Here is a 27,227-nt window from a genome sequence, read left to right on the forward strand (position 1 = left end):
AGAGGAAAATGACTATTATGGCCTGTCACGCGCCCATGCCAGCTTGTGCTTTTATCTGTTTTTTTTCATGGGGACTGTCACCATAAACGCCTCAGTTGTGATAAGGCTCACTGCGTCCTTCTCGTTCAGGCAGTGGATCTTGTCCCACAGGGCAGGGAGGACCATCTTGTAATCCAAGATGAAAATAAGGAGGGCACGTGTCTGACCTTGTATGTGGGAAAGGACCTGTGGGGCCAGAGGGACTACTAACTTGAGATAACACATCACAAGGTGAAGGATTTTGCTGTTAAAATGGAAGAAATAGGAACCTACCTTGTGAAGGTTGGGGTGCAGAGAGCCTTCTGAAAGTCGGAAGACAGGAGAAAGAAGAGCCAAAAGGTGATCAGTAAGATGCCTTACAAAGGAAAGGCCCCTTGGAAGGGACCATGCTGGCTGAAAGGGAAATCCCGGCAACCACAGCGGCAGTGGGCAGAGTAGGGGAAAGGGGAAGGAAAAGAGGTCTCAAGTTCGTTAAATGTCTACCGCATGCAGTGTTCGTCCCCTGCCTCACCTATTTCACCACAGATGTGCTGTAGTTCCGTGACACGCTGACTGACTCACTGTAGGAATGATTTAAGTTGAGTCAAAACCCTGTGCCCTCAAAAGGTGTGAAGTGCCTGGTTGCACACCTGGGTTACACCACAGTCTCCGGATTTCCTCGTAGAGTGTCACTGAGAGACAGCTGGTGAGACCGAGTAAATGCCCACACAAGCCAACTTATTATTTTGAATTTGAAATTTTCTAAATTTCAGGGTTTGTGTCAACACTGGTTAGTCATGTACAAATGGCTTGACAGGTCCCAAGACACAATGGCAGCTCAGGCAGTATCTTAGAACAAGTTCCCTGGGTCTGTCTCCATGTCATTGAAGGAAACCCATAAAGCAGTGACATTTATGTTAAGACTGGACCAGGTCAGCATCTGCCTCTATTTTTTACTTCTGTGGGCAAGAGGGATGTAACCTGCCTGCCTTTATTCCTGCATCTTCAGCTTTAAGGGCACTGACTATACAACATGGGATGCACAGCTTGCTAAATCAATCAGTTAGAAGATATTTAGTGCCCTCCAGGTGCCCAGCACTGGGCTGGCCAGATACTGACACAGAGGAAACCACCGTATGTAATTAAGCCAGAATGTAATTAAGTTTAAAAAGATAAGTGTTTCAGGAGCGAGAGGAGAAAAAGGGTGAACTGGCCCGGACTTGGGACATAGCCAGATCTTGGAGAGTAAATGGGAGTGAAATATGTGATGAGAATGAAGTAAGGATTCCACACAGACGGACAGACGTGAACAGAGGCCAGGAGCAGGTGTGAATCACTGGTGTCTGGAACCAGAGGAAGACTGGCTGCCCCGAGCGGGGGGTGCAAACAGCAGGGGGAGCTAGGTTATGAGGTCATGAAAGCTACGTGCTGGGCACTATACCCAACAGAACAGAATGGTTTGTGCTCTGGGCACTTTGAAGGTTTTGGAGAAGAGTGTCTCCAGATGGGAGTGTTGTGTGTGGAAGTCTGATCTGGCCACAGCCTGAATAAATGGCTGAATGTGGAGGAGAACGTGGAGACCAGAAATTCAAATAATACAGATGCTTAGGAGAGAAGAAAGGATATGAGCCAGAGTGAGAGAGGGAAAGCAGAAGAGAAGACAGAAGCATGAACATGCCCGAGGGGGAGCCAACAGACTTGACAACCACCTGGATGACACACCATGGCTTGCCACAGTCCACGTCACCATCACACACACATCTAGGACAAATGTCAGGTTCTCATTGAGCAAGTAAGGGCCCATAGGGTCTGGCTCCACCCACCTTAATTGGCAATAAAGAAATAGAACAGAGAAGTGCATTGTGTTAAAAAAAAATTGTTTAACACACACTGTGTATTAAAGTCTTTGCACTGTTCTTGTTACTCCTCCCAGGAATATTTCTCTTTTTTTAATATATTTTTATTTATTTTAGAGAGGGAGAGAGAGATAGAAACATCAATGATGAGAGAATCATTGATTGGCTGTCTCCTGCATGCCCCCTACTGGGATTGAGCCTGCAACCCAGGCATGTGCCCTGAGCAGGAATTGAACCATGACCTCCTGGTTCATAGGTTGATGCTCAACCACTGAGCCACACCAGCCGGGCTCCTCCCAGGAACCTTTCAAAATAAGGTTTCATGATCTCCATATAATAAGGATAATGTCATTATCTCCAGACCTAGAACTGGGCTTGTGCAAAGTTGGAATTCAACAAATATTTGTGGAGTGAATAATGAAGAATAAGAGAACTGAGTCTCGGAAGTGAAATGACTTGTTAGAGCTGGAAATCAGAACCAGCACGGTCGCATCCTATTGTGCTACCTGACCCATTTTCTTTGGTTTGTGAAGGAGAAGTCCTTGAAGGAATTCTTGATGTCTGAAAGGGCCCTGGAGAACACCTTAGCGTTGAGGAATTCATTCAGAAGGGACCTTCTAAGGGAGGAAATGAACCCACCAAAATGTTCTCTTGAAACTCTCTCTGCATTACACATCAGAATGCTGGAATTAACAAGTGTCAGTGGGGTCTCCTGTGAATACATGCTAAGCTAGGTCATAAGAGATTCACCTGAGTGAAAGTTAGGGATGCTGAGGGGTCATTTAACAGGTGCCTGGATTATGGCCCCAGGGGCTCTGAGGGCCCCTCCCTCACCCTCATCAACAGACACCAAGAGCTTCGGCATGTCTAAGATTAGGAAGTGGGCTCTGCTCTAATTTGGAATAACATTTCCGATTTTCCAGGAACACTTCCTGGGGGCCCACATGACCCAGTCACATGCACCAACCCTGCTCTGCCCACATCCCACTCCCCTAAAAGAAGGACAGAGCATCTTTATCCCTCACCTGACAGATGAGAACCAGGCTCCAGAAGTTAGGAGCCTGCCTGGAATCTCACCCCTGGAAGGTAGCAAAACTCTCCTTTTGTCTAGCTTTTGGCCATGGAAAATTTAGAAAACACAAATAAAATCATCTGTAATCCCACTACCCAGAAATGACCACAGTTAATATCTCGGTGGCTTTCCTTCCAGATGTTTTTCAACTTTTTTACAAAAATACTACATGTACATGCTATTTGTAATTTTCTTTTTTCAGTTAATTTTGATCTCATGACCCTCATCCCCTGTCTTACTACATATGGCTGATTGTCTCCTTATCATTTCTTCTCAGTATCGGTGCCTGTGGACAGCAGCACCAACTCAGTGGTCCTGCGAGCGATGGACACAAACAACAACAGCTCAGTAGGGCTCTGGCAAACAGCAGATGGCCTCTGGAAAATAGCAGACCCGGTTTGCAACGGCAGCGTCCTCTATCAGCGTCCGGACACACGTGAAGGTTTCTTCAGGGTCAACTGGCAATCTCCTCATTTCACGAACATTACAGTGGAGATACAGTAAGAACCTACCTATATATGCTTTGCTTGGGTTTTTACAGTTGCATGTTAGGTTTATGCAGTTTTACACTGATCTTGAAGGACACAAAATACAATACAGAGATGATGTGGAGAAGTCAGTACTTGCACGCCTTTTCTGCCTTACCGTTCTTTGTCCTACTTTTATCTATAGTTCACACACACATACACACACACACACACACACACACACACACACACACACCAGTGCTCAACATAAATAGAAAGAACTGGTGGTAAAGAAAACCAGAGCTGGACAGTGGTTAAAGCAAAATGAATGAATGAATGAATGAATGAATGCATACATACATACATAATACATATATAGATAAAGTAAAGATTTTATTCAGGACTACTGCAATAGGAGAAAAGAGACCTCAGTATAGAACCAGGCTCAATTCTGAATACAACATGAGCAAGTGGAAATTTATAGCAGAGAGGGGACAATGGATGGAAAGTTCTGAGAGGAAACATCAAAGCCTATAGGGGGATTCTGGCTAAACTGGCTTAACAGGATTGTTGCTGAGGGCAAGCCCAGGTGATCAGATATCATGTGGGGATGGCAGCGAATGAGGAACTCAATCAGACATTGAGGGTTATCAGATATCCAGGTAAGAGGTTCTTGCTAAACAGACTTAGCAGCGTTCTTGATAAAGCTGGATTTTACAAGCGAGTGCAGAGATGGGCTAGGAGGAGATGCTGGAGCCTGAGTGAAGGAATGCAAGCAGAGAATCATTGTCACTGGCACCCTGTTTGCTTCAGATTCTCTAGACTCAAACTGGAGGGTCATTTTTCAAAACAAAGATTCATTTTAGAAATGGCCTCTAACAGAAAGTGTGCTGCTTGTGTAATAACTCGCCTCCTGGTGTCACACCGAATGGGCACAGGCTCCTTCGGAGGTGCGTTAACAAAAACCTTCCTCGCAGCCAGGGATGGCTGCCAAGCTCACTTCAGAAACCCAGTGCTGAGAGTCCCTGTGGTCCTGGCCCCGTTCTGTGCTGAAAGGACAAGTCTGTCCAGCAGGAGTGTCCAGTGTGATCAGCCACCGAGGCTCCATGGGCATGGTGGTGAGGATGCTACCACGCCATCCCACCTCACCTGCCACCATCTCACCTCCCCTGTCACCATCTCACCTCACCGCCATCCCACCTCCCCGCCATCCCCCCTCCCCGCCATCCCCCCTCACCGCCATCCCCCCTCACCGCCATCCCCCCTCACCGCCATCCCCCCTCACCGCCATCCCCCCTCACCGCCATCCCCCCTCACCGCCATCCCCCCTCACCGCCATCCCCCCTCACCGCCATCCCCCCTCACCGCCATCCCCCCTCACCGCCATCCCCCCTCACCGCCATCCCCCCTCACCGCCATCCCCCCTCACCGCCATCCCCCCTCACCGCCATCCCCCCTCACCGCCATCCCCCCTCACCGCCATCCCCCCTCACCGCCATCCCCCCTCACCGCCATCCCCCCTCACCGCCATCCCCCCTCACCGCCATCCCCCCTCACCGCCATCCCCCCTCACCGCCATCCCCCCTCACCGCCATCCCCCCTCACCGCCATCCCCCCTCACCGCCATCCCCCCTCACCGCCATCCCCCCTCACCGCCATCCCCCCTCACCGCCATCCCCCCTCACCGCCATCCCCCCTCACCGCCATCCCCCCTCACCGCCATCCCCCCTCACCGCCATCCCCCCTCACCGCCATCCCCCCTCACCGCCATCCCCCCTCACCGCCATCCCCCCTCACCGCCATCCCCCCTCACCGCCATCCCCCCTCACCGCCATCCCCCCTCACCGCCATCCCCCCTCACCGCCATCCCCCCTCACCGCCATCCCCCCTCACCGCCATCCCCCCTCACCGCCATCCCCCCTCACCGCCATCCCCCCTCACCGCCATCCCCCCTCACCGCCATCCCCCCTCACCGCCATCCCCCCTCACCGCCATCCCCCCTCACCGCCATCCCCCCTCACCGCCATCCCCCCTCACCGCCATCCCCCCTCACCGCCATCCCCCCTCACCGCCATCCCCCCTCACCGCCATCCCCCCTCACCGCCATCCCCCCTCACCGCCATCCCCCCTCACCGCCATCCCCCCTCACCGCCATCCCCCCTCACCGCCATCCCCCCTCACCGCCATCCCCCCTCACCGCCATCCCCCCTCACCGCCATCCCCCCTCACCGCCATCCCACCTCACCTGCCACCATCCCACCTCACCTGCCCTGCCTGCCCTTGGACCTCACTGGCTCCCACAGAGCTACTTGCAGGAGTAGAATCCAGCCTTGCCTGAGCACAGTCCCTTAGAGGCCAGGCCAGGCTAATTAAGACAATGGTCTCTCCATCTCTCCTCGTTAAAGTCTCCGCACTTCATGCAACAACAGATAAAAGACAAAGCAGTGACCCTGCAATAGAAGCAGCACATTCCCACTGACAGTGCGGCCTCCAGACCTTCCTGACTCGCGCGCTGGGATGCACTGGCTTTGCTGCTTGTTGGCAATGTACACACACGGCCTCGATCAGCAAAGGGATAAAGAGAGGGGAGCCGCACAGCCCTGTGAGGGGTCCACTGTGCTGGGCAGGGCACAGAAGCGAAGGGAAGAGGTCCCTGGCCAGGAGCTTTGCTTACAGTTAGGTTTGGTGAGGCAAGGCCTGTACAGAAGTGATTACTGAGGTTAAACATCACTTGCTCAAGAAAGCGTCCCTAAGCTCCCGGATAAGTTCCAGAGCCGTTTCCACTCTCTCAACTTCCACTACTTTGTCAGTGCACATGTTACCACTGTGATCAATTACTTAATCTGTTAATTGATTATTCATTTAAAATCTTTCTCTCTGAAAGGACTTTAAGCACCACAAGGGTAAGACCATGCCTAACTGATTCACTACTGCCCCTCAGCACCATGCACAGTGATTGGCATGTTGTACACTCTCGTTAATTAACTGTTGAATGTGTGAGCAAGAGGCTGATATAATAATGGACCCACTAATAGAAGAACAACAGACCAAGCTCTACAGATCATTTCATGAACCTTAAGCATTTACTATGTATCAATCATTGTTGACCACAGAACCTGCTCTCAACGAGCTGGCCCTCTAGTGGCGGGAGGGGCTCACAGCAGGACAATGCATAGAGGGCCCGTCCCTCTGATGGAGATCTGTCTGGGTTAAGGGTAACAGGGAAAACAGCTTCATAGAGTTACTGCTACATCTGTGGGCAGACATGGTCTGGATGGATATCACAGGCAGAAGGACTGGCTTGAACAAAGACTAAAGGTTATACCAGCCTATGGGGAGTTTAGGGGGGTGAAGTTGGTTGGGCTGGGGGGGTGGGTAGACATGATCTTCTCTGAAGCAAAAGCATGGATCTTAGTTAAGATAATACAGAGGCCCTGGCCAAGTAGCTCAGTTAGTTAGAACGTCATCCGGATAGGACAAGGTCAGGCTACATACAGAAGGCAACCAATGAATGCATGGATAGGTGGAACAAGAAGTCAATGTTTCTATCACTCTCAAATCAATCAATCAATCAATTAATTTTTAATTAAAAGAAAAAAGACAATACAGAGCAGACCAGTATTCAATGATCTGTGGGGAAAGTAAACACAAAGGAATTAAGAGGTTGGGGTCATCTGGGAAGGCAGAAATGTGAGCTGAAATTTAGACGCCACGGCTGAGGTCCTCACCATTATCTTTCATTGATTTGCCCTCCACAGAGCCTTTGTTATCAATGTCAACAGAATGGCTACCTTTTCTTCTCTGAAACTGGAAAACCAAGGTAAGTTCCTTTGCAGCCCCTTTACATATCTGGCAGTGAACACAGTCAGCATGAAAGTTACTTTGTGGGGCCCTGGAAAAGTCTTCTAGTCATGTGTTATCAGTTGGGCCTTCTAGCACCTAGAGACCCACATAAGATTGGCCCAACCCTTTTTCCTCCGCCCCATAGAAAACAAAAGCCATCCCAAGATTTCTGCCAATTCCTAGGGGCCTTATGTTCTCAGAGTCACCTGTGACTGCAGAATCCTGCTTCCTCGGAACCCATTCCTGTTCAGCACCACGTAGACACCACGTAGTCAGCCCCTTCCTTAGTTTCCACCAAGACTTCCCACTCACATAAAACCTTCACAGCACTACAGGCTCTACAGGAATGAGGGGGCAGATGTGCACAAAAACAGGTTGACAGCATCAGAATAACAAACATTCATTCATTCTCAGAATGGCCTTGGCCACCGCCACTACCACCAGGAATTTCCACTGCCCGTCCAAAGGGTGTGGTCCTCAACCTCAAACCATCCTGAGGCTTTTCGCCCTCCTTCCCCCTCTCTGTCCCCTGCGTTCTCTCACTCCCCTCCAGGGAGCTAAAACAAATTCAAGAAATTGAGGTTCAGAAAGTAAATGGAAAAACCAGGGCGCAAATCCCACCTCATACTTTTTACACTTTTCTTAGACTTACATCAAAACTATAAAGACATTCCCTTTTTTAAATGAAGCTTTTAAATACAAGGTTCAACTAAGAACAAGGACCATCAGCCTCTCTAGTGTCCAGATAACTAGTCTTCCTCGGATCCCCCTGCTGGTTACTCACCCGTCATATGCTGCAAATGCGGTCAAAGGGATATCCATTTTCAAAACAAATTTTGATGTGGTTATGCCTAACAAACTGCGATATGAAAGCCTGACCTGTTGCCTTGGTGGTTTCCGCTCTGTGAGAAGACTGGGGGTTATTTTCTTCCTCGAGGGCATTTTTTGAGACGAGTATGAGTGTAAATGCTAAGAAGGAGGGGAAAAAGTGTGTTTCTAGTCAGGACTCCTTACCTCCACGCTAATAAAATCCAGTTAAAAAAAATAAAAAAAGTGGTTGTGTCAGACTTTCTGGCTCAGTGAGATGCTAGAGAAACATGCGCCCTGGGTAAATACTAAGTGAGGTAAGACAAGGCCACAGACTCACAGGCCCCCCACGTAGCAGAAGAATGCATGGGCCTAAGCAAGTCACTGGACATGTCCCGTCTCCTTCTTTATTGTTTTAATGTATTTTTATTGATTTCAGAGAGGAAGGGAGAGGGAGAGAGAGAGAGAAACATCAATGATGAGAGAGAGTCATTGATTGACTCCTGGTTGCCCTTCACTGGGGAATCAAGCCCACAACCGAGCATGCGCCCTGACTAGGAATCCAACCATGACCTCTACGACTGAGCAGCACAGGTCGGGCTGTCCCTTCTTCTCTATAGTCCCCTCTGTGGTCCACTCAGACCTTTGCAGGTATCATTGCCAAACTCTAGTTTTTCCAGGATCAGACATCCCATTCACCCTACCCCAGCCCTACCCCTACCCCACCCCCAGGGCTACAGGCCTGGCTTTTTCTGCTTCTCAGCAAGGCAACCTCAGAGAACCAGTGTGTGGTCAGATCCCTGCACAGGGAATGGCCGGTGCCTCAGCAACCACAGAAAGAGGTTCAGGGGTTTGGACAGCACTTCTTTCCATTTACTTAAGCAGGAGTAGCCATCCGCAGGTCTGATAGTAACTAGTTCTTACAAGCTTTACATGCAACCTTTGAAATTAGCAACAAAAAATAAAATTGTGCCATTCTGGATCATATTTGCACTGATGTATCTAATACAATATTAAGGACGCTTGAGGACCGACAAACTACCCACAACAAATTCAGCAGTTATGTAAGTTCCATCCCCTGGGGCAGTGGTCGGCAAACTGTGGCTTGCGAGCCACATGCGGCTCTTTGGCCCCTTGAGTATGGCTCTTCCACAAAATACCGACTTTTGCGCATGGGCCACGAAGTTTCAATCGCACTGTATGTGCACGCCCACACGTGTTATTTTGTGGAAGAGCCACACTCAAGGGGCCAAAGAGCCGCATGTGGCTTTCGATCCACAGTGGGGGGGATGGTGACAGCAGGGGGCAGTTCCTTCATCAGGCAGCACTGGATATGGCTTAGGGCAGTGGTCGGCAAACCGGGGCTCGCGAGCCACATGTGGCTCTTTGGCCCCTGGAGTGCGGCTCTTCCACAAAATACCACGTGCGGGCGCACACGTACAGTGCGATTGAAACTTCGTATGTGCACGCCCACACGCGGTATTTTGTGGAAGAGTCACACTCAAGGGGCCAAAGAGCCACATGTGGCTCGCGAGCCGCAGTTTGCCGACCACGGCCCTGGGGGACTACGTAGACCTTAGAGGTAGATAGTGTTCTTTCGCTCCATGACATTCTGTACACCATAGCTTTCCCATCCGCTACATACACTTGGCCCTTGAGACATGCTGATTGAATTCTGTTCATGAACTCTGCTCCAGCGTCGCATCAGATTAGCCTCATTTTCCAACGTAGGTTCTGATGTCCTTTTTTTCCCCAGCAATGATCACAACATCACCCTCCATGACCTCCATGACTTCCAGGACCTCCATGACCTCCATGACTTCCAGGACCTCCATGACCTCCATGACCAGGCCGACCACAACCCGAAGCCCAACGACAAACCGATTCCCAACCACAGCCAAAACCGCAACCTCAACTCTAACCACAACCAAAAGCTTCGCCAACAGAATCTTCCTCAGCCCCATCACAGATGCCATCCAGATCCTGCTCGTCTTCCTCACCAGCAAACTCCTCTTCTAAAAGCTGTTCCTGCCTCTGCTACATCCTCCTGCGCTCAGTTCCAAGCCAGGGCCCTGTCATGTGTGTGAATGAAGGCCTCATGTTCTCAAACGTACAGCTCTCCTGCCACTGCTTTGGACCAAAGAGGGGACTTGGTTGAGAGTAGCCAGTTCACTCACTGGTGGACTTGGGGCACACAGATGTTCAACTAAATCTTTCAGGCTTTTTGTAACTACTTAGAGCTGGTCTGGGAGTAACCTGGAATTCTGGTTGTAAGTTTAAGATGGTGACAGCCAATTCCATCGCCAGTCTAAACTTTTGTTCATTGCCAAATGATTCCCCCGAGTCTCTGTGGGAAGACTCTTTCCTCACTTTCAAGATGACCTTCGATTTCTGACCAAACTCACCCAGGTAACAGAGTGTGTTGACTCATGTGACTCCACAGGAAAGGAGAAACAACCCTCATTCTGCTGGCAACACCAGTAGCATTAGAAGGGCAAAGAAACAGGAATGAACCATGTCTGAGCAGCCAAAAATAGGGACAGATTATGGGATAAAGGCATTATTTTCTGTCATACCAAAAAAACTATATTCCAAACAAGAACAATGTGTTAAATTCAAATTCTTTAATAAGTGATTATCTGGAAATACAGAGAATGTTATCTAATTTTATTAATTTGTGCAAGCATTAAAAACTTAATAAAATGATGGGAGTATGTATGTTTTCAAGGCCAGATCTACGGGTAAAATTTTCTCAATTTTAATATTCCTCAAGTGCAAACTGGTCATTTTTCCCCTAACAGTGCTGTCCACTAGGAGAAATGAGCAAAATACTTGTAATATTCACAATACAATGTGAAGCCAAAAGAAAGCATGGTATTTCCAGTAACAGCCAACGAAGTTTTCTTTCAGTGATTATGTTGAGTTCCAGAATGCCAGCATCTAGTGACCGGCCTTTCTCAAGAACAGTTCCTTTCAATTCCTCCTTTTTCCCTGTGAATAGGCCATATTTTCCTATTTCGTAGGTCTTTCATATTTTTGAAAACTGGACGTTTTGAATATTATAACGCAGTGACTCTGGAATCAGATTCTCCCTTCTCCCCATGGTTGCTGCTTGTTGAGTCATCTATCTGTTCCGTGGCTTCTCCAAACAACTTCTGCAAAGACTACCTTCTCGTGTGGTCACCTGTCTCTCTCCTGCTGTCGCAGCAGTCAGCCAGTGACCCCGCAGATTTTAAGTGTCAAATTTGACAGCCTTTCTTCGGTAAGCATTCCCCAGAAGATGTGTGGGTTGTTTTTTGGTGTGTTTGTTTGTGTGGGTTTTTTTTTAAATTAAATTCTAGATATTAACAGCAGTGAGTCCTGAGCCTGCGGGCTAGGAACAAGTTTCATATTTAACTTTCACGGCCCAACCTGGCCCCCATCCCAGTTTCAGTGTGGGAGGTGTGACAAATATCCAGGAAAGATACTCTCTGAAGCTGGGAAACTTTTAGACTCAAAGAAACCTGGTTGAATTCAGAGGAGCTGAGCAAGGGGGCTGGCCCAGCAGGCAGGACGCCTGTAAAGTCCACTTCTGCTCCGAGTAGAAAGGGAACCTTTAACAAGTGGCACCACAGTCTCCCACCTTGGTTTTCTTATCTGTAGGGAAGAGGTATGTGCAGGTCTCAGTTTTTATTTCTCTGTCATAGCCAGACGCCGTTGGTAAGGTAGTCAGAGACGGTAAGAAGGCGTGATCTTATGCCATATCTGACTGACTGACAGAGGCTGCCAGGAGCACTGTTAAGGAGGATTCTGGAGCGAAATCCAGGCTCAGAAATAGAATGTTGTGCTCAACAAGTGATCTCCTCCGCGGGCTCAGGAGACAGGAATTAAAGCAGCACAGCCAACAGATGGCTGGCCTTCCTGGTCTCTCCTTAAGCTGCTGGGATAGAGGAATAAGAGGAAGGGCTACGGAAGTCCACACGTTCTTACTCTCGGGAATAGCTAATCCTGATCCTCACCTTTGTAATTAACCTCCCGATCCAGATAGGAAACTGTGATAAAACAACAGGAAAAGAATACACACAAGCAACTGCAAGGAAGCCCACAGGCTCACCTCACGCACAGTAAAAAGAGATGAACAATAGGTGGACTGTTCATCACTCCCACACTCACTTGCCCAACCTTGTTCTTCTACTCTTCTTGCTTGTAGCATCATGCTCTGTAAATTCAGTGCATTTTCATTCTGTGATAGAAACAGCAACTGCCTGCCCAGCATAACGCACTTTGAGAAAGTAGGAAAGAAAACCGATGCCTTGTGAATCCCATGACCTCAAAGACCTTCACAGAAAGAGTCCCAGCCTGGTCAATGACCAACTGTAACACCAGCCATTCAGAAGAGGCAGAAAATTTAGACAATATTGTATATTGCCTGCCAACACCCACTTTACTCTGTAAAGTAGATGTTGAAAATATTAATAATGAAGTAAACTTTATCATTTCATAAGAGCATTAGTTAGGCAATTGTCTTAAAGCATAAACTCAAGTTAGACTGCCTGGGGTTCGATTTCATTTGATTTTGTCTCTTACTGGTTGTGGGACCTGACACCAGTTGCTTAACTTCCGTGTACCTTGGTTTCCTTGTCTATAAAATAGGGAGAAAGACAGTAGGCACCTCATATGTTATTGTGTTGACATTAAATCAGTCGCTATATGTGAAGTACTTAGAACAACACCTGGCACAAAGTAAACACTATATAACTACTTAATGACTAAAAAACTATCACAAATGATACATTGATATATAAGAAAGCCAAGTATCTTTTTTTAATAATTTTAAATTTTTCAAGTGAAGTTAACATACAATATTAGTTTAAGGTGTACAACCCAGTGCTTAAACATTTATATAACTTATGAAGTGATTGCCCCAATAAATCTACTACCCATTCTGACACCATAGTTATTATATTATCAACTAGAGGCCCAGTGCATGAAATTTGTGCATGGGCAGCAGCGGGGGGGTAAGGGTCCCCTCAACCCAGCTTGCACCCTCTCCAATCCAGGACAATCCCTCTCACAATCCTGGACCACTGGATCCTAATCACTCACCTGCCTGCCTGCCTGGTCACCCCTAACTGCCCCCCACTGCCGGCCAGGTTGCCCCCAACTGGCCCCCTCTGGCCTGGTCGCCCCCAACTGCAACACCCTACTAGCCTGGTCACCCCCTACTGCCCCTCCTGCTAACCAGGTTGCCCCCAACTGGCCCCCTCTGGCCTGGTCGCCCCCAACTGCAACACCCTACTAGCCTGGTCACCCCCTACTGCCCCTCCTGCCAACCAGGTTGCCCCCAACTGGCCCCCTCTGGCCTGGTCGCCCCCAACTGCCTCCCTACCCCTCACGGCCCCCCCACCAACCAGGTCGCCCAACGCAGTCTGCTCTTCAGTCGTTTGGTTGTCCCTCACTAACCCCACTGCTGTCCTGGTCGCCCCATGCTGCCTGCTTGGTCAGTCGTTTGGTCATCCCTCACTAACCCCCCTACCGGCCTGGTTATAGGCAGCCATCTTGTGAGGGCGTGAGGGTTAATTTGCACATTACCTCTTTATTATATAGGATGATTATATTTCCTATGCTGTACTTTATATCCCCATGACTATTCTATACCTACCAATTTGTACTTCTCAATTCCTTAACCTTTTTCACTGATTCCAACCCCCAAAATGTTTTCCATATCTATGAGTCTGTTTTTGTTCTGCTTGTTTGGTTTTTTTTTGTTTTTTTGGGTTTTTTGCTTGTTTGTTTTTTAGATTCCACATATAAGTGAAATCATCTGGCATTTGTCTTTCTCTGACTTATTTCACTTAGCATAATACCCTCTAGGTCAGTGGATCTCAACCTTCCTAATGCCGCGACCCTTAAATACAGTTCCTCATGTTGCGGTGACCCCCAACCATAAAATTATTTTCATTGCTACTTCATAACTGTAATGTTGCTACTGTTATGAATCATAATGTAAATATCTGATATGCAAGATGTATTTAGGTGAACCCTATGAAAGGGTCGTTCAACCCCCAAAGGGGTCGCGACTCACAGTTGAGAACCACTGCCCTAGGTCTATCCACGTTGTTGCAGATTGGCAAGATTTCACTTTTTTATGGCTGAATCATATTTCATTGTATATATGCACCACTTCTTTATCCATTCATTTATTGTTGGCTACTCACATTGCTTCCATATTTTGGTTATAGTAAGTAATGTTGCAATAAATATATGGATGTGTATGTCTTTTCAATTTAGCGTTTTGAGTTTCTTTGGGTAAATAACCAGAATTGGAGTTGCCAGGTCCTTCATCTCTTGTTATAGCCTTTGTTTCAAAGTCTGTTTTGTCTGGTATAAGTATTACTACCCCATCTTTTTATTTTGTTTTGTTTTCATTTTCATTAAATACCTTTTTCATCCCTTTACTTTCAATTTGTGTTTTTTTATCTGAATTGAGTCTCTTGTAGACATATATAAGGGTCTTAATTTGTTATCCATTGAGTCACCATGTCTTTTGATTGGAGCATTTAATCCATTTGCCTTTAAAGAAGTTGTTGATAAATATGTATTTATTGGTATTTTATTATTCATATTTTTTATTCTTCTTCTAAAAGAAGACCCTTTTAGCACTTCTTATAATACTGGTTTGGTGGTAATGAACTTTTTTAGATTTTCCTTGTCTGGGAACTTCCTTATCTGTCCTATAACTTTGCTGGGTAGAGTAATCTTGGTTGTAGGTTTTTAATTTTCATCACTTTGAATATTTCATGCCACACCCTTCTGGTCTGCAAAGTTTCTGCTGAGAAATTAGCTGACAGTCTTATGGGAGCTTCCTGCTAGGTAACTAACTGCTTTTCTCTGGCTGCTTTTAAGATTTTCTGTCTTTAATCTAAAGTTCTATTGTTTTAAGCCACCCAGTTTGTGGTAAGTTGGTACAGCAGCCCTAGGAAACTTCAAACTCTTTAGATAATTTGAGAGCATACTAGGGTAGAACCGATTTTCCTCAGCAAGTTGACTATCATATCTTGGTCCTAACATTGTCTTCAGAGGTAAGAATCTTCCTGCCAGCCGAAACCAGTTTGGCTCAGTGGATAGAGCGTCGGCCTGCGGACTGAAGGGTCCCAGGTTCGGTTCCGGTGGCGGGCATGTACCTTGGTTGCGGGCACATCCCCAGTAGGAGATGTGCAGGAAGCAGCTGATCGATGTTTCTCTCTCATCGATGTTTCTAACTCTCTATCTCTCTCCCTTCCTCTCTGTAAAAAATCAATAAAATATATTTTTTTTAAAAAAAAAAGTATCTTCCTGCCACAGTTGAGCCATCGAGGGGGGATCTTGTTGTGAGCCATGACTCAGAGCCAAGTGAGCCTCTTTGCACGGAACTGCGTGGCCTCCAAACCCTGGCCGAGGTCCGGATTCCAGCCGCTCCCACCGGGATAACATAAGTGGCTGTGCACCACTTTCATTATATCCAAGTATCTTTTTAAATCTAGTTGTGTGTTTTTTAAAATATGATTTTAGAGAGGAAGGGAGAGGGGTAGATAGAAACATCCATGAGAGAGAAACATGAATCATCGCCTCCTGCACGGCCCCCCCTGGGGATCTAGCCAGAAACCCAGGTATGTGTTCTGACCAGGAATCGAACCAGTGACCTCTTGCTTCATGGATCAACGCTCAACCACTGAGCCACACCAGCCGAGCAAGAAAGCTAAGTATTATGATAATATAAATATGTGCAAATAAAACGGTGTCTATAACAAGGACTGAAATTACGCATTTTAACTGTTATAAATGGCTGATGTCTGGCTTTTTACAATCTCCCTCCAGCCCTGCTGGAGCCCAAGCTTCTAAGCAGAACGTACTCCAGCCTTTAGTGTCAGCTCCTATGCTCTCTTTTCCTAGAGAATCTAAATAATGGAGAAAAGTCTTAAATTATTCTACAAAATAGTTGAATCAGGAAAGTGAAAATTAGAATTATTTTACTTCTGATTGCTGGACTGTATGTATGTCTTTGAATGGGCTCAGCAGTGAATCTAGGACAGGGGTGGGCAAACTTTTTGACTCGAGGGCCACAATGGGTTCTTAAACTGGACCGGAGGGCCGGAACAAAAGCATGGATGGAGTGTTTGTGTGAACTAATATAAATTCAAAGTAAACATCATTACATAAAAGGGTATGGTCTTTTATTTCAATAGTTTTATTCATTTCAAACGGCCGGATCCGGCCTGCGGGCCATAGTTTGCCCACGGCTGATCTAGGACATATGGACTGCCCCTACCCTGCTTTTATGTAAGTTACATCCATATAAATAGGTAGAATGAAGTTAAATATATATACCTGATATGCGGGAAATAATTTAACATATGCCAAAACATCTGCATGTTTGTCTACGCACACATATATTTAACAATAATTTTAGACCAGCTGTTTGAATCCAACAAACTCAAAAAGCCATTGGCTAAAATAACTAAATATGAAGACAAAGCACATTTAAAGAGCTTGGGAAATTTTTGAAATCATTATTTTAATTGGTGAACATGGTTTTCTTTTTAAGCCAAACAGACATAGGTTCAAATCCCAGCTCTTCCACTTACTGAGTGACTTTGAACAATACAACCCCAGATTGCTGATTGGTGAACCAGAGCTAACTCCTGCTTTAAGAACATGGTGACTAAGACATCAAACATGTAGTAGCTAGCATGATATTCATTCACAAGCCAATAAATGCCGAAAAAACAGAAGTTAGTTAATTGCACAGACATCAACACAGTCTCAAATGTGGGTGGAATGTTATACCCCACAATCTGGTTAGGGTGCATTTTTTCCCCTTCTATATACAGTTCTCCCCTCAGGAATGGAGCCTTGACTTTCCCCCTAGTGCTTTGGAATTATTGAGGATTAGTACAGCAACAAATTTGGCCCTTGTTTGCTGAAAAACACATGTTGCCTCAGTATTGCCACAAATCTGCCAGTTCTACATGGACCCTGTTCTCAGAGGCCAAACAGGTGGCATGACAAAAAGCATTCTCTGCAAGACCAGCTGAGCCCTCTTTGCCTGTGTCAAATCTACTCCCCCCAAGCCAGAACAGTAATTATGAACTACTGTTATCCTGTTATACAGGGAGTACCTTGTCAGTGAGCCGTCAGTGAGCCCGAGTCCTGAGTCTGGACTGCTAACAAATGACAGTATGGTTTGGGGGGCAGGAGTTCACTGAAAGATCCTTGATTCTGAATTCCAGTTCATCTTTACTTAAATTAGTAGCTGGGGACTAAACTAAATCTTACCCAAAAATGGAAACGGAAAATTTCCAGGAAGGTAAAGTTAGCCAGATACACCAGTTTGGAGAAATACTCAGGAGATTTACTCCATGTTGTGGTGGCTGTTCTCTAAGCTGACACACATAAAGAATAACCCTTTCTGAAGTATGTTTAAAATGTGTGGTGTTAAATCTCAAAACTTTTACCAAACCGGGTTCAACCAGTTCTTTGGAGATGGCAGGCACTGTCACTCATTCAATAATTAATTATTCAGCACCTGCTATGTAGCAAGCACTGGTCTAGGTCCTGGCGCAACCAGAGTGAATAAGGCAGACAGCGCTCTGGCCCTCATGACATTGACATCCTTTAGGTTGGGACAATAAACTAATAAGCAAATAAGACAAAGAAAACACATATTTTAAGACTGCTAGGTAGGGGAGTATGGAGGTATTATAATAGAAAATAACAGAGGACGTCTACATATACTGGGTGATTAAGAGGGTGAAATTTAGGCTGAGATCTGAAGAAAAATAGGTTTATGAAAAGGATAGGGCCGGGGATAGGGACAGCATTCCAGGCAGGGGAGCATGACAAGAGCAAAATTCCGACATGTCATATTAAATTACAGCAGGCTAGCAGAAGCTTTCAAGGAGTAACATGATAGAGGGAGGAGAGGAGGTGACAGGAGTGTGGAGGAGAACCAAAGTGAAGCAGACCAGGGAAGAGGCCATGTCAGTAACCCAGGCAAGAAAGTGTGGTGGTTGGACTGGATGGTGGCATTGAAAATGTAAAGATAATTCTATATTTTAAAGGTAAGACCTACAGAACTGATAGATCAGAAGTAAGAGGTAGGAATCAAGACCATTCCCAGGTTTCTGGCTTGAAAATAATAAATGGATGGTAGTATCATTTTTAGGGAAGACTGATGGAAAAATAAATTTTAAAGAATTCAGAACCTGACTTTGGAAATGTTAAGCTTGAGATGCCCACGCGACACCCTACTGCCCATTTGTTGCTCTACCTGGGAGCAACTAAAACTCTGAAAAGTAACAGACAAAACTAGCCATTTTTTTTTACATTTATTTATTTATAACATTTTATCATTTTTATTTTCAATTACAGTTGACCTACAATATTGTTTTGAGTGTATGCCCCAGTGATTAGACATTACATAACTTAAGTGATCATCCCAACAAATCTTGCACCCACCTGACACCAAACATAGTTATTATTTACTATATTCCCTATTCTGTACTTTACATCCCCATGACTATTCTGTAACAACCAATTTGTACTTCTTAACCCCTTCACCTCTTCTCCCATTTCCCTAACCACCGACCCATCTAGCAACCATCAACATGTTCTCTGTATCTATGAATGTTTCTGTTCTGCTTATCTTGTTTTGTTTTGTTGTTTTCTATTTATCTTGTATTTAGATTCACTTGTTAATAGCTATGTATTTATATTTTATTGTTCATATTTTTTATCTTCTTCTAAAAGAAGACCATTTAACATTTCATTTAATGCTGATTTTGGGATGATGGACTCCTTTAGCTTTTTCTTGTCTGGGAAGTTCTTTACCTTATATATATGCTCAAACAAAAGAGGCCTCGTGCCAATTAGCGACGTCCATGCTACCTTAACATAAGCAGGTTATATATAAGGATGCGCTTGCACAGTATGTATAGTGCTACTGCTGAGTCATTGCCCTGGCACATGCGTGGGGGGCCTTTAACATAGCAATGCTGCTTGTCAGTGCCTGCACGCATGCGTATGGCAAATGGGCCTTTAACCTCCAGTGTACTCTGGTCAGGGCCCCCACACAATCCCATAACAATCTTCTCCCTTCTCTAAATTAATATATACTCATTTGGTATTTAAAATGAAGGAGATATAAACTCTGAGAAGAGGCAGAAGCAGCTTCCAATAGCCTCTGGTCCAAACAGTCATCTCTGAGGCTCTGAGATAGAAGTGGCACAAGTGAACAGTAACAGCACTGGGACTGGAACTGAAGCCTCAAAACTTTCATGTTATTCAATTCTAAAAATATTTACCAAGTATTCATCATGTCTAAGGCACTATAAATTTTAAGTTTCCATCAATATGCCATTGACTTAATCAACAAAAATCACTAGGTACTCTGCTTAGAATAAAGACTTTGCCCACAAGGAATCCAGGGTGGTGAAAATCAAAAAAGTAAAGTAACAATTGCAGTGAAGTGATTTTTAATCTATACAAAACAGGCTCTCTAAATGATACTGATACATTACAAATTTGGTTTTAAAATAGATGTGAATTTAATACAAGTCTTATAATGATTACAATGAATCAGGCACTCCAGAACAATGTAGAGGTACAGTAATTATGTGATGGCGTCTTAATAGTCCAAGGGGCTAAAGATATTTTTCAAATATGGATAGAAACTGAGTATTTCTATAGTATTAACCCCTAAGGGCTATTCTCCTTTATAGACTACAATATTATTATCAGTTTCATATACTTTCACTTTATAAAGAATTCCCATAGGAAGAAATTTCTGGAGGTTATCCCAGATATACACAGCTACATTTTCTGTTGTGCTGTAGAGAAAAGGAGAGAAGATCAAAAGACAAATAAATAAAATTTCAGGTTTAATATTTACAGAGAACAGAAATTCTATTTTTAAAAGGTGTCATTAAACAAAAACTTTAGAAATCACACAGCAATCAAATAAAATGTTAACATTCTTCTTTCTTATTCTCTATACTAGAGGCCTGGTACACGAAATTCGTGCTGGGCAGGGGGGAGGGTTGTTCTCAGCCCAACCTGCACCCTCTCCAATCTGACCTCTCAGGGGAAGTCCGACTGCCGGTTTAGGCCCGTTCCTATAAGGAGCGGGCCTAAACCGGCAGTCGGACATCACTCTCACAATCCGGGACTGCTGGCTCCCAACCACTCACCTGCCTACCTGCCTGATTGCCTCTAACCACTTTTGCCTGCCAGCCTGATTGCCCCCAACCACTCCCCTGCCAGACTAATTGACACCTAACTACTCCCCTGCTGGCCTGGTATCCCCCAAATGCCCTCCCCTGCAGGCCCGGTCCCCCCTAACTGCCCTTCCCTGCCAACCATCTTGTGGTGGCCATCTTGTGCAAGGGCATGACAGTCAATTTGCATATTACTTTTTTTAAAATATATTTTATTGATTTTTTTACAGAGAGGAAGGGAGAGAGATAGAGAGTTAGAAACATCGATGAGAGAGAAACATTGATCAGCTGCCTCCTGCACATCTCCCACTGGGGATGCGCCCGCAACCCAGGTACATGCCCCTGACCGGAATCGAACCCGGGACCCCTCAGTCCGCAGGCCAGCGCTCTATCCACTGAGCGAAACCGGCTTCGGCGCATATCACTTCTTTATTATATAGGATTAGGTAAGATAATCACACTCACCTTACAACATCTGCAAAGTATGGTACATCTAAATCCAGATTCTTATGATCAAGGGGTTTCATGATTGCCTCCTACAGACAAAAGAGAGGAAAAATATCAATTCCATTTATGATTCAGATTCCAAAGTGTTCCACCTTTTCCTCTAAAACTTATCATTCAGCCACTAACTCAATACTTTTATTGTACACTTTATCTGTCTTACAAAGCCATTTCAGACAGTTTAAAATTATGAAATAACGTAAGCTCTCCATAATGACTGTTTATCCTCCTTACTGAGTGCAAAGAGGTTAAGAAACCAATAAGTAGAGGATTCACTGGAGTTTTCTCATAACAGCCACTGTGATCCAGAATTCAGTTTCACATCCTTGCATTCTGTCCAAAAAGTCACCAAAAATACCACTCCATAGAGTATCACCTTTCAGACAATGCCACAGTGTCACTAGGAGAAAGATTCAGTGAGTACTACATTTTATAAGGCAGACTAAAACTGATATTACATTAAGAGTTCTAAATTTCCGCTATAAGGAGTAATTTAAAAATGATCTTGAGCCCTTAGAAGAAAAAATATAAAACATAAATGCATTTCTTCCTAATGCTTATATATTAACATGGTTTCCCTTATCAATGTCAAGAATTATAATTGCTTTATTCTAAGTTTTTAGCTATATTGTACAAAAGCTAAGCATTTTCTACATTTTTACTTTTAGCTATATTGTGCAAAATCAAAACAATCTAATTTTCCATAATGTCTAACAAGTATACATTAATAATAAAAATAGCAATCATTTTTTGAGAAAAATCATAATCATAAAAATAATAAGTCCTAAACCAAACCACCTTCAAAATAGATTAAGTGATATCTACATAGATATCAAGAAAAGAAATATCTTTGTTTTATCTTCAATTCCAGCTCAAGTCCCAACTTTTCCACTGCAGTGTCTTTAACAGGATTCTGGCTTTGCTCTGTATGCCATGATAAGCCACTTTTACTGATGGGAGTGTGTGGTGTCTTCAAGGTGGTAAACAAAGGTGTATTTAATCATGATGCTTACTTGGGGCATCTCATATTTCTCATACTGCTGTCTTAAATGTCACTCTATGTATTTGTAAGAACTCTGTCTTTATAGCTTTCCAAAGGCACTTTGAGCACAGTGCTGTTTATTCATTCATTAACTCTCTATTCATTTATTCAACCAACTTACTGAAAACTTTTTTTTTTGCTTACACTTTTCATTCAATATTATTTTGTATTATTTTCAGGTGTACAGCATAATGGTTAAATAACCATATACTTTACAAAGTGTTCCCCTGATGTTTCCAATACCCACCTGGCACCATACATAGTTATTACAATATTATTGACTATATTTCCTATGCTGCACTTTACATCCCCATGACTATTTTGTAACTACCAATCTGTACTTCTCAATCCCTTCATCTTTTTCACCCTGTGAGAACTTACTGTTTACCTCCTAGAAAAAAATAACATGAGCATTCTGTGGGAAAGGGCTCTGTCCCATTCATCTTTGCATTCCTAGTACTGAGCCCAAACACTGATGCAAAGTAGGCAAACTTAAATATATGGATGATAATTATTATGAAATAAATAATGATTATTAAACAGCATTTTTATGAAACAAAGTTTAGAAATAAGGAAGGAGCAGACCTGAAGCAAAGAACTAAATAAACAGGTGAAATGATGACATAATAAAAGCTAAGCTGGATACAAGCAAATCTACTCCCAACTTTGTAAAGGAGTAACTATATGACCTAGAGTTAACTGTTTAGCATCTCTCAAACAATATATGGCATGAAGAAATTACTTAGATATTATCTATAGTCTCTTACAATGCAAGAATTCTAAAGTGATACAATCAGTAAGTCCTTTATTGAACACATTCTTTTGTGTTACCCTTATGATGAACTGCCCCAGTGACTTTATAATCAACTAGAGTGACTAAAACAGGGTAGTGTTAAAATATATGATCAAAGGCATAAGGAAAAATCAGAGAGAAAAAAGAAAACTTCAAAAAGAAAGCTGTATCTTGAAAGAACAGTAGAAATTGTTAAATGTAGGAAATCAGGAATGGCAGCAAGGAATACAAGATGAGCACGCTACATTTATCTCCATCACTGTAATACAATGATGACTAATTTCCATTAAGTCACCCAAACACCATTAGAAGAACATGAAAGCAGTTCTTCCAACTACTCCCCTACTCCCACACCCAATCCCACTCACCCCATCATGGAACTCTGGAGTTACTTGGTTGGGAAAGTGAAAAGCAAGTAACTGATGGGAGTTACTTAGGGGACGGCACACAATAAGCACCAAACATGCCATTACCTCCATATACCCTTTGAGGTCAGTCAAATTCATAACCATGCCTGTAACAGGATCGACCTAGAGAATAAATAGAGGAGAATATTACTATAACGTGCTCTTCATGTTTAAACCTCTGGTAAATGATTAAAGGCTGTACAACGTGCAGAAATTGAGCCCACATTTGCCTTCACCCCCAGCACATCATCAGTCTCGTCATGGGAACACCAGGTGCTCCCGCCATCCTTGCATTGTATTGCTCTTCTACCTGCCCACAGACAGCACATTAAAGGTGACACTGGGAGAGGAAAGGCCTGGAATGGCAGCAACTCGCCAGACACAAAGGACAACAGTGAAGCAATAATGATTTGAACAGAATTTTTCACACTGAATCTGTCACATTGGCAGAAAGAGGGCCCACACAGATATATTCAGCACATACCTCTCCATGTACTGTCACCACAACTACGGGAAAGAAAACAAAATACCAAAAGACCAACATGACTTTACATCCAAGCACAAGTTAGCAACATAAATTATTAGATCTCTGCCCCCACAAAGCTATATTTCTATTTCCCCAAAAAACATCTGTCCTCTTAGTTAAGGTTGTTTTATCAACCAAAGCAAGAGTCAACCAAGACAGAAGAGCTTAGTAGGAGCTTTAGCTAAGCAGAAGAGCTCAGCCAAAGCCAAGAAGGGTGTCAATTCTGCTGATGATGCTGATGGCACTAGTTAGAAATCTCCACGAGAAAGGATCAAGGTGCTGCCCAATCGCTACCTGGAAAAGTAAGAAATGCACAGGAAGAAGTCCGGCTGCACACCTGCCAGTACCTTTTGGGCAGTACCTTTCTAAGCAAGCAAAACTACTAATTAAAACTCTTTTTGGGGAGGCAGGGGACTAAAACTCTTATCCCTTTACTTAGATGAATGTATACAGTTTACAGTAATGCTTTGTAAATTAACAAGTGCTTGTATGAAGCACTTGAAAAATCATGATAATAGAATACTTTACAAATTAAGAACTTTCATATTTTTTTCAGCTCCATACAAACACCATGTGATATTATATGATAAATGAACAAGCTAACAATGAGAGGTATCATAGATCAAGTACCAGTAAGAGGCAGTAACTAAACTGGAAATCCTGATCTTCTGATACCTCTCCTGGTCTTACTCCACCATACTGTATGCTGTGATGGCTTATGGACCTGTTTTTTGAGACATCAGCTATATTTCAAACAATCAACTCTCTTATCCTATATAATAAAAGTGTAGGTGGGGGTCACGTGCAACGTCGCCACAAGACGGTCACCATAAGATGGCCGGCAGGGAGGGCAGTTGTGGGCAAACAGGCCAGCAGGGAGGGCAGTTGTGGGCAACTAGGCTGCAGGGGAGGGCAGCTGGGAGCAACCAGGCCTGCAGGGGAGGGCGGGCGATCAGGCCAGCAGAGGAGGGCAGTTGGAGGCAAGACCAGGCCAGCAGGGGAGGGCAGTTGGGGTGATCAGGCCGACAGGGGAGGGCAGTTGGGAGCGATGGGGCAAGCAGGGGAGCAGTTAGGTGTCAATCAGGCCAGCAGGGGAGTGGTTAGGGGGCGATCAGGCTGGCAGGCAAAAGCGGTTAGGGACAATCAGGCAGGCAGGCAGGTGAGTGGTTAGGAGCCAGCAGTCCCGGATTGTGAGAGGGATGTCTGACTGCCTCAGGGATCGGGCCTAAACCGACAGACATCCCCCAAGGGGTCCAGATTGGAGAGGGTGCAGGCCGGGGTAAGGGACACCCCCCCCCCACATGAATTTTGTGCAGTGGGCCTCTAGTTCTGATATAAATGAATTACTTTCTTGAACACTGCTGGCAAAGTTTTCAACTCAACCTACTTTCTTCCATACAGCATACTCCCAACCAACATCCCCCTTTTGTCAGTCATTACTTATTCAAATATACAATCTAATTTTAATATTAGCCTCAGCAACACCTAATTAGAATGAAACATGTGCCTAAAAAAATCTCAATATGTGCACTAAAGCCAAAAAAATTTATTTAAACCATTCATTGGACTATCTATCATAGCAGACAATTAATTGCAAGGTAAAAGCTAAAATACATCCCACCAAGGCAACAGCTCTTTTCATTCTGAACTTCCACTTAACTTCTCATTCACATCTCAAAGCACTACTGCTCTTCCTGAAAGTTTTTTTACTCATTAAGATTGTATTTGCTAAAGATTTTTCCACTCTTATTGAAAGGGCTAAAATTTCATCAGTTTTCCTCTCACCTTTGTAATTGTGCCCATGACCATTTGGATTGTTGCATTTTCCAAACAGTTTCAAGTTTTCTTCATTACTCAGAGATTTGCTGACCAGGAAAAATAAAAGTCAATATAAGCTTCACAATTTATTAATACTTTAGCTCATCAAATGGAGAATCATAAATCAACTGGGTTTCATTATTCAGCTTTATGTCAGGAACCACTGTATGCCCCCCAATTAGACTATCACGCCATACAAATTAGCATAAGCAAATTCAACCCCCTTGTTCCACAGCAAGACTCCAAAACCTGATCTGCTCAAGGCCCTTCCATTTCTCAACATTTACTGAGTACTTACTACGTATTAGACACAGCTGAATGATAAAAGATGCCTGTCGTCAAGTGGTTTAAATTCTCATTGCTGCCCTAGGTGGTTTGGCTCAGTGGATAGAGCGTCAGCCTACAGACTGAAGGGTCCCGGGTTCAATTCCCTTCAAGGCATATGCCCAGGTTGTGGGTTCGATCCCCAGTGGGGGCATTCAGGAGGCAGCCAACCAATGATTCTCTCCCATAATTAATGTTTCTCTCTCTCTCCCACTCCATTCCTCTCTCTGAAATCAATAAAAAATTTTAAAAAATAAATTCTCATTGCTCCTGAAAAATAATTACATGACCTATTAGTCTCTCCTATAACAATCTTGCTTTATCATGCCTCCTCTGAAAACTTCACCAGTCCATTGAGGGGCATTCAAATCAGGGGACACTTTACAATTACAATACTCAACTGTTGTTCCAGGCAGAGAGCACCTTGCTTAATGGATTTATATGCCTATACCTGTCCAGTCATTGCATCTTTAACGAGTCCTTACTACCCTCATACGTTCAAGCTTTCCATTATACATCCCCTTTCTGGTTGAGACCCTCGTTATTAGTTCCCCCACCTTCTCCTGCGCCTGCACTTCTTACGCTTAAAATGCTACAGATCACAAAGCTTTTGCACACAATTATCTCACTGTACCTTCCACAGTAGTGACCAGATGGTACACTCCACCCAGAAGGCAGTGACGCGTGCGCACTGCTCAGGGCTGCACCGTTATCTGGCACAAGGCCTGACAAGCACGCAAGATACCTCTTCAGTAAATGACGTTTGGACCTTGCTAGGTAGAAATTATCCTCATTTCACAGATGGGGGAGTGGGTGCTCAGAGTGGGGCTTGCTCATGAGGAACAAAACTCTCAAAATCAACTTTAGCCCTGCAGGCCTGCCTCAGTCTTAGGCGTCAACCTGTGGGCCCGATCCTGGTTCCACGCCTGGTGGGGGCACATGCCCCGGTTGAGGGCTGGATCCCTAGTAGGAGGCCTGCAGGAGGCAGCGGATGGATGATTCTCTCTCATCACTGACGTTTCTCTCTCTCTCTCCCTCTCCCTTCCTCTCTGAAATCAATAAAAGTATTTAAAAAAAAAAAAAAAGAACCAACTCTAGTGCCATCAAGCTGTGGGATCGAATTGCAACTGTGCTGCTTGCTCTCAGAGCTGTCTTAGGAAGGTGAACGTCCTGGTTCATTTGTCTTAGGTGCCGAGAGGATAACACGCGCTGTATTTAGATGAGTTACGGTAGCTGACACCTACAGAGCGTATACTATGCACGCGGCACGGTGTGATCGGGCGAGGTGAGCCCCTGCGGCCGTTACCGCCTCGCTCGAGATCACGAGATCAGGAGCCAGCGCCTTTTCCCTCGCAGTCGGCTCCACGGCCCACCATGTGCACCGCCTCCTCCGGAGCCCGGTCTCTTGACTAGGCTCCTAACGGTGTCGCCGAAAGACCCTGACGCCCAAGGGACGAGCGGGCGCGCCGCCCCCACCTCCGAGCGGACACCGGCGCCCCGCGCCCCGCGCCGGGCCC

General features: G+C 44.8%; 2 protein-coding genes across 3 annotated transcripts in view; one reads left to right on the forward strand and one right to left on the reverse strand.

Annotated features, from left to right (window-relative positions):
• PLET1 (placenta expressed transcript 1) overlaps positions 1-10,771 on the forward strand; it is a 12,166-nt gene extending 1,395 nt beyond the window's left edge. Inside the window, exons 2-4 of one of the 2 annotated variants that reach the window (XM_006762158.2) lie at positions 3,224-3,446; positions 7,172-7,233; positions 9,820-10,771. In XM_006762158.2, the coding sequence (XP_006762221.1) occupies positions 3,224-3,446; positions 7,172-7,233; positions 9,820-10,082 (548 nt within the window). In that variant the 3' untranslated portion in view covers positions 10,083-10,771. The remainder of the gene's footprint in view (positions 1-3,223; positions 3,447-7,171; positions 7,234-9,819) is intronic. The other variant, XM_015562918.1, reaches the window with a different exon arrangement.
• Positions 10,772-19,538: 8,767 nt separating this feature from the next.
• Positions 19,539-27,227, reverse strand: part of PTS (6-pyruvoyltetrahydropterin synthase) — a 15,057-nt gene continuing 7,368 nt past the window's right edge. Inside the window, exons 4-6 of the mRNA XM_015562917.1 lie at positions 23,109-23,165; positions 20,762-20,832; positions 19,539-19,909 (exon numbers count right to left, since the gene is read on the reverse strand). Coding sequence (XP_015418403.1) covers positions 19,786-19,909; positions 20,762-20,832; positions 23,109-23,165 — 252 coding nt within the window. The 3' untranslated portion in view covers positions 19,539-19,785. The remainder of the gene's footprint in view (positions 19,910-20,761; positions 20,833-23,108; positions 23,166-27,227) is intronic.

Source organism: Myotis davidii, unplaced genomic scaffold (genome assembly GCF_000327345.1).
Source record: "Myotis davidii unplaced genomic scaffold, ASM32734v1 scaffold678, whole genome shotgun sequence".
Taxonomy (NCBI): Eukaryota; Metazoa; Chordata; class Mammalia; order Chiroptera; family Vespertilionidae; genus Myotis; species Myotis davidii.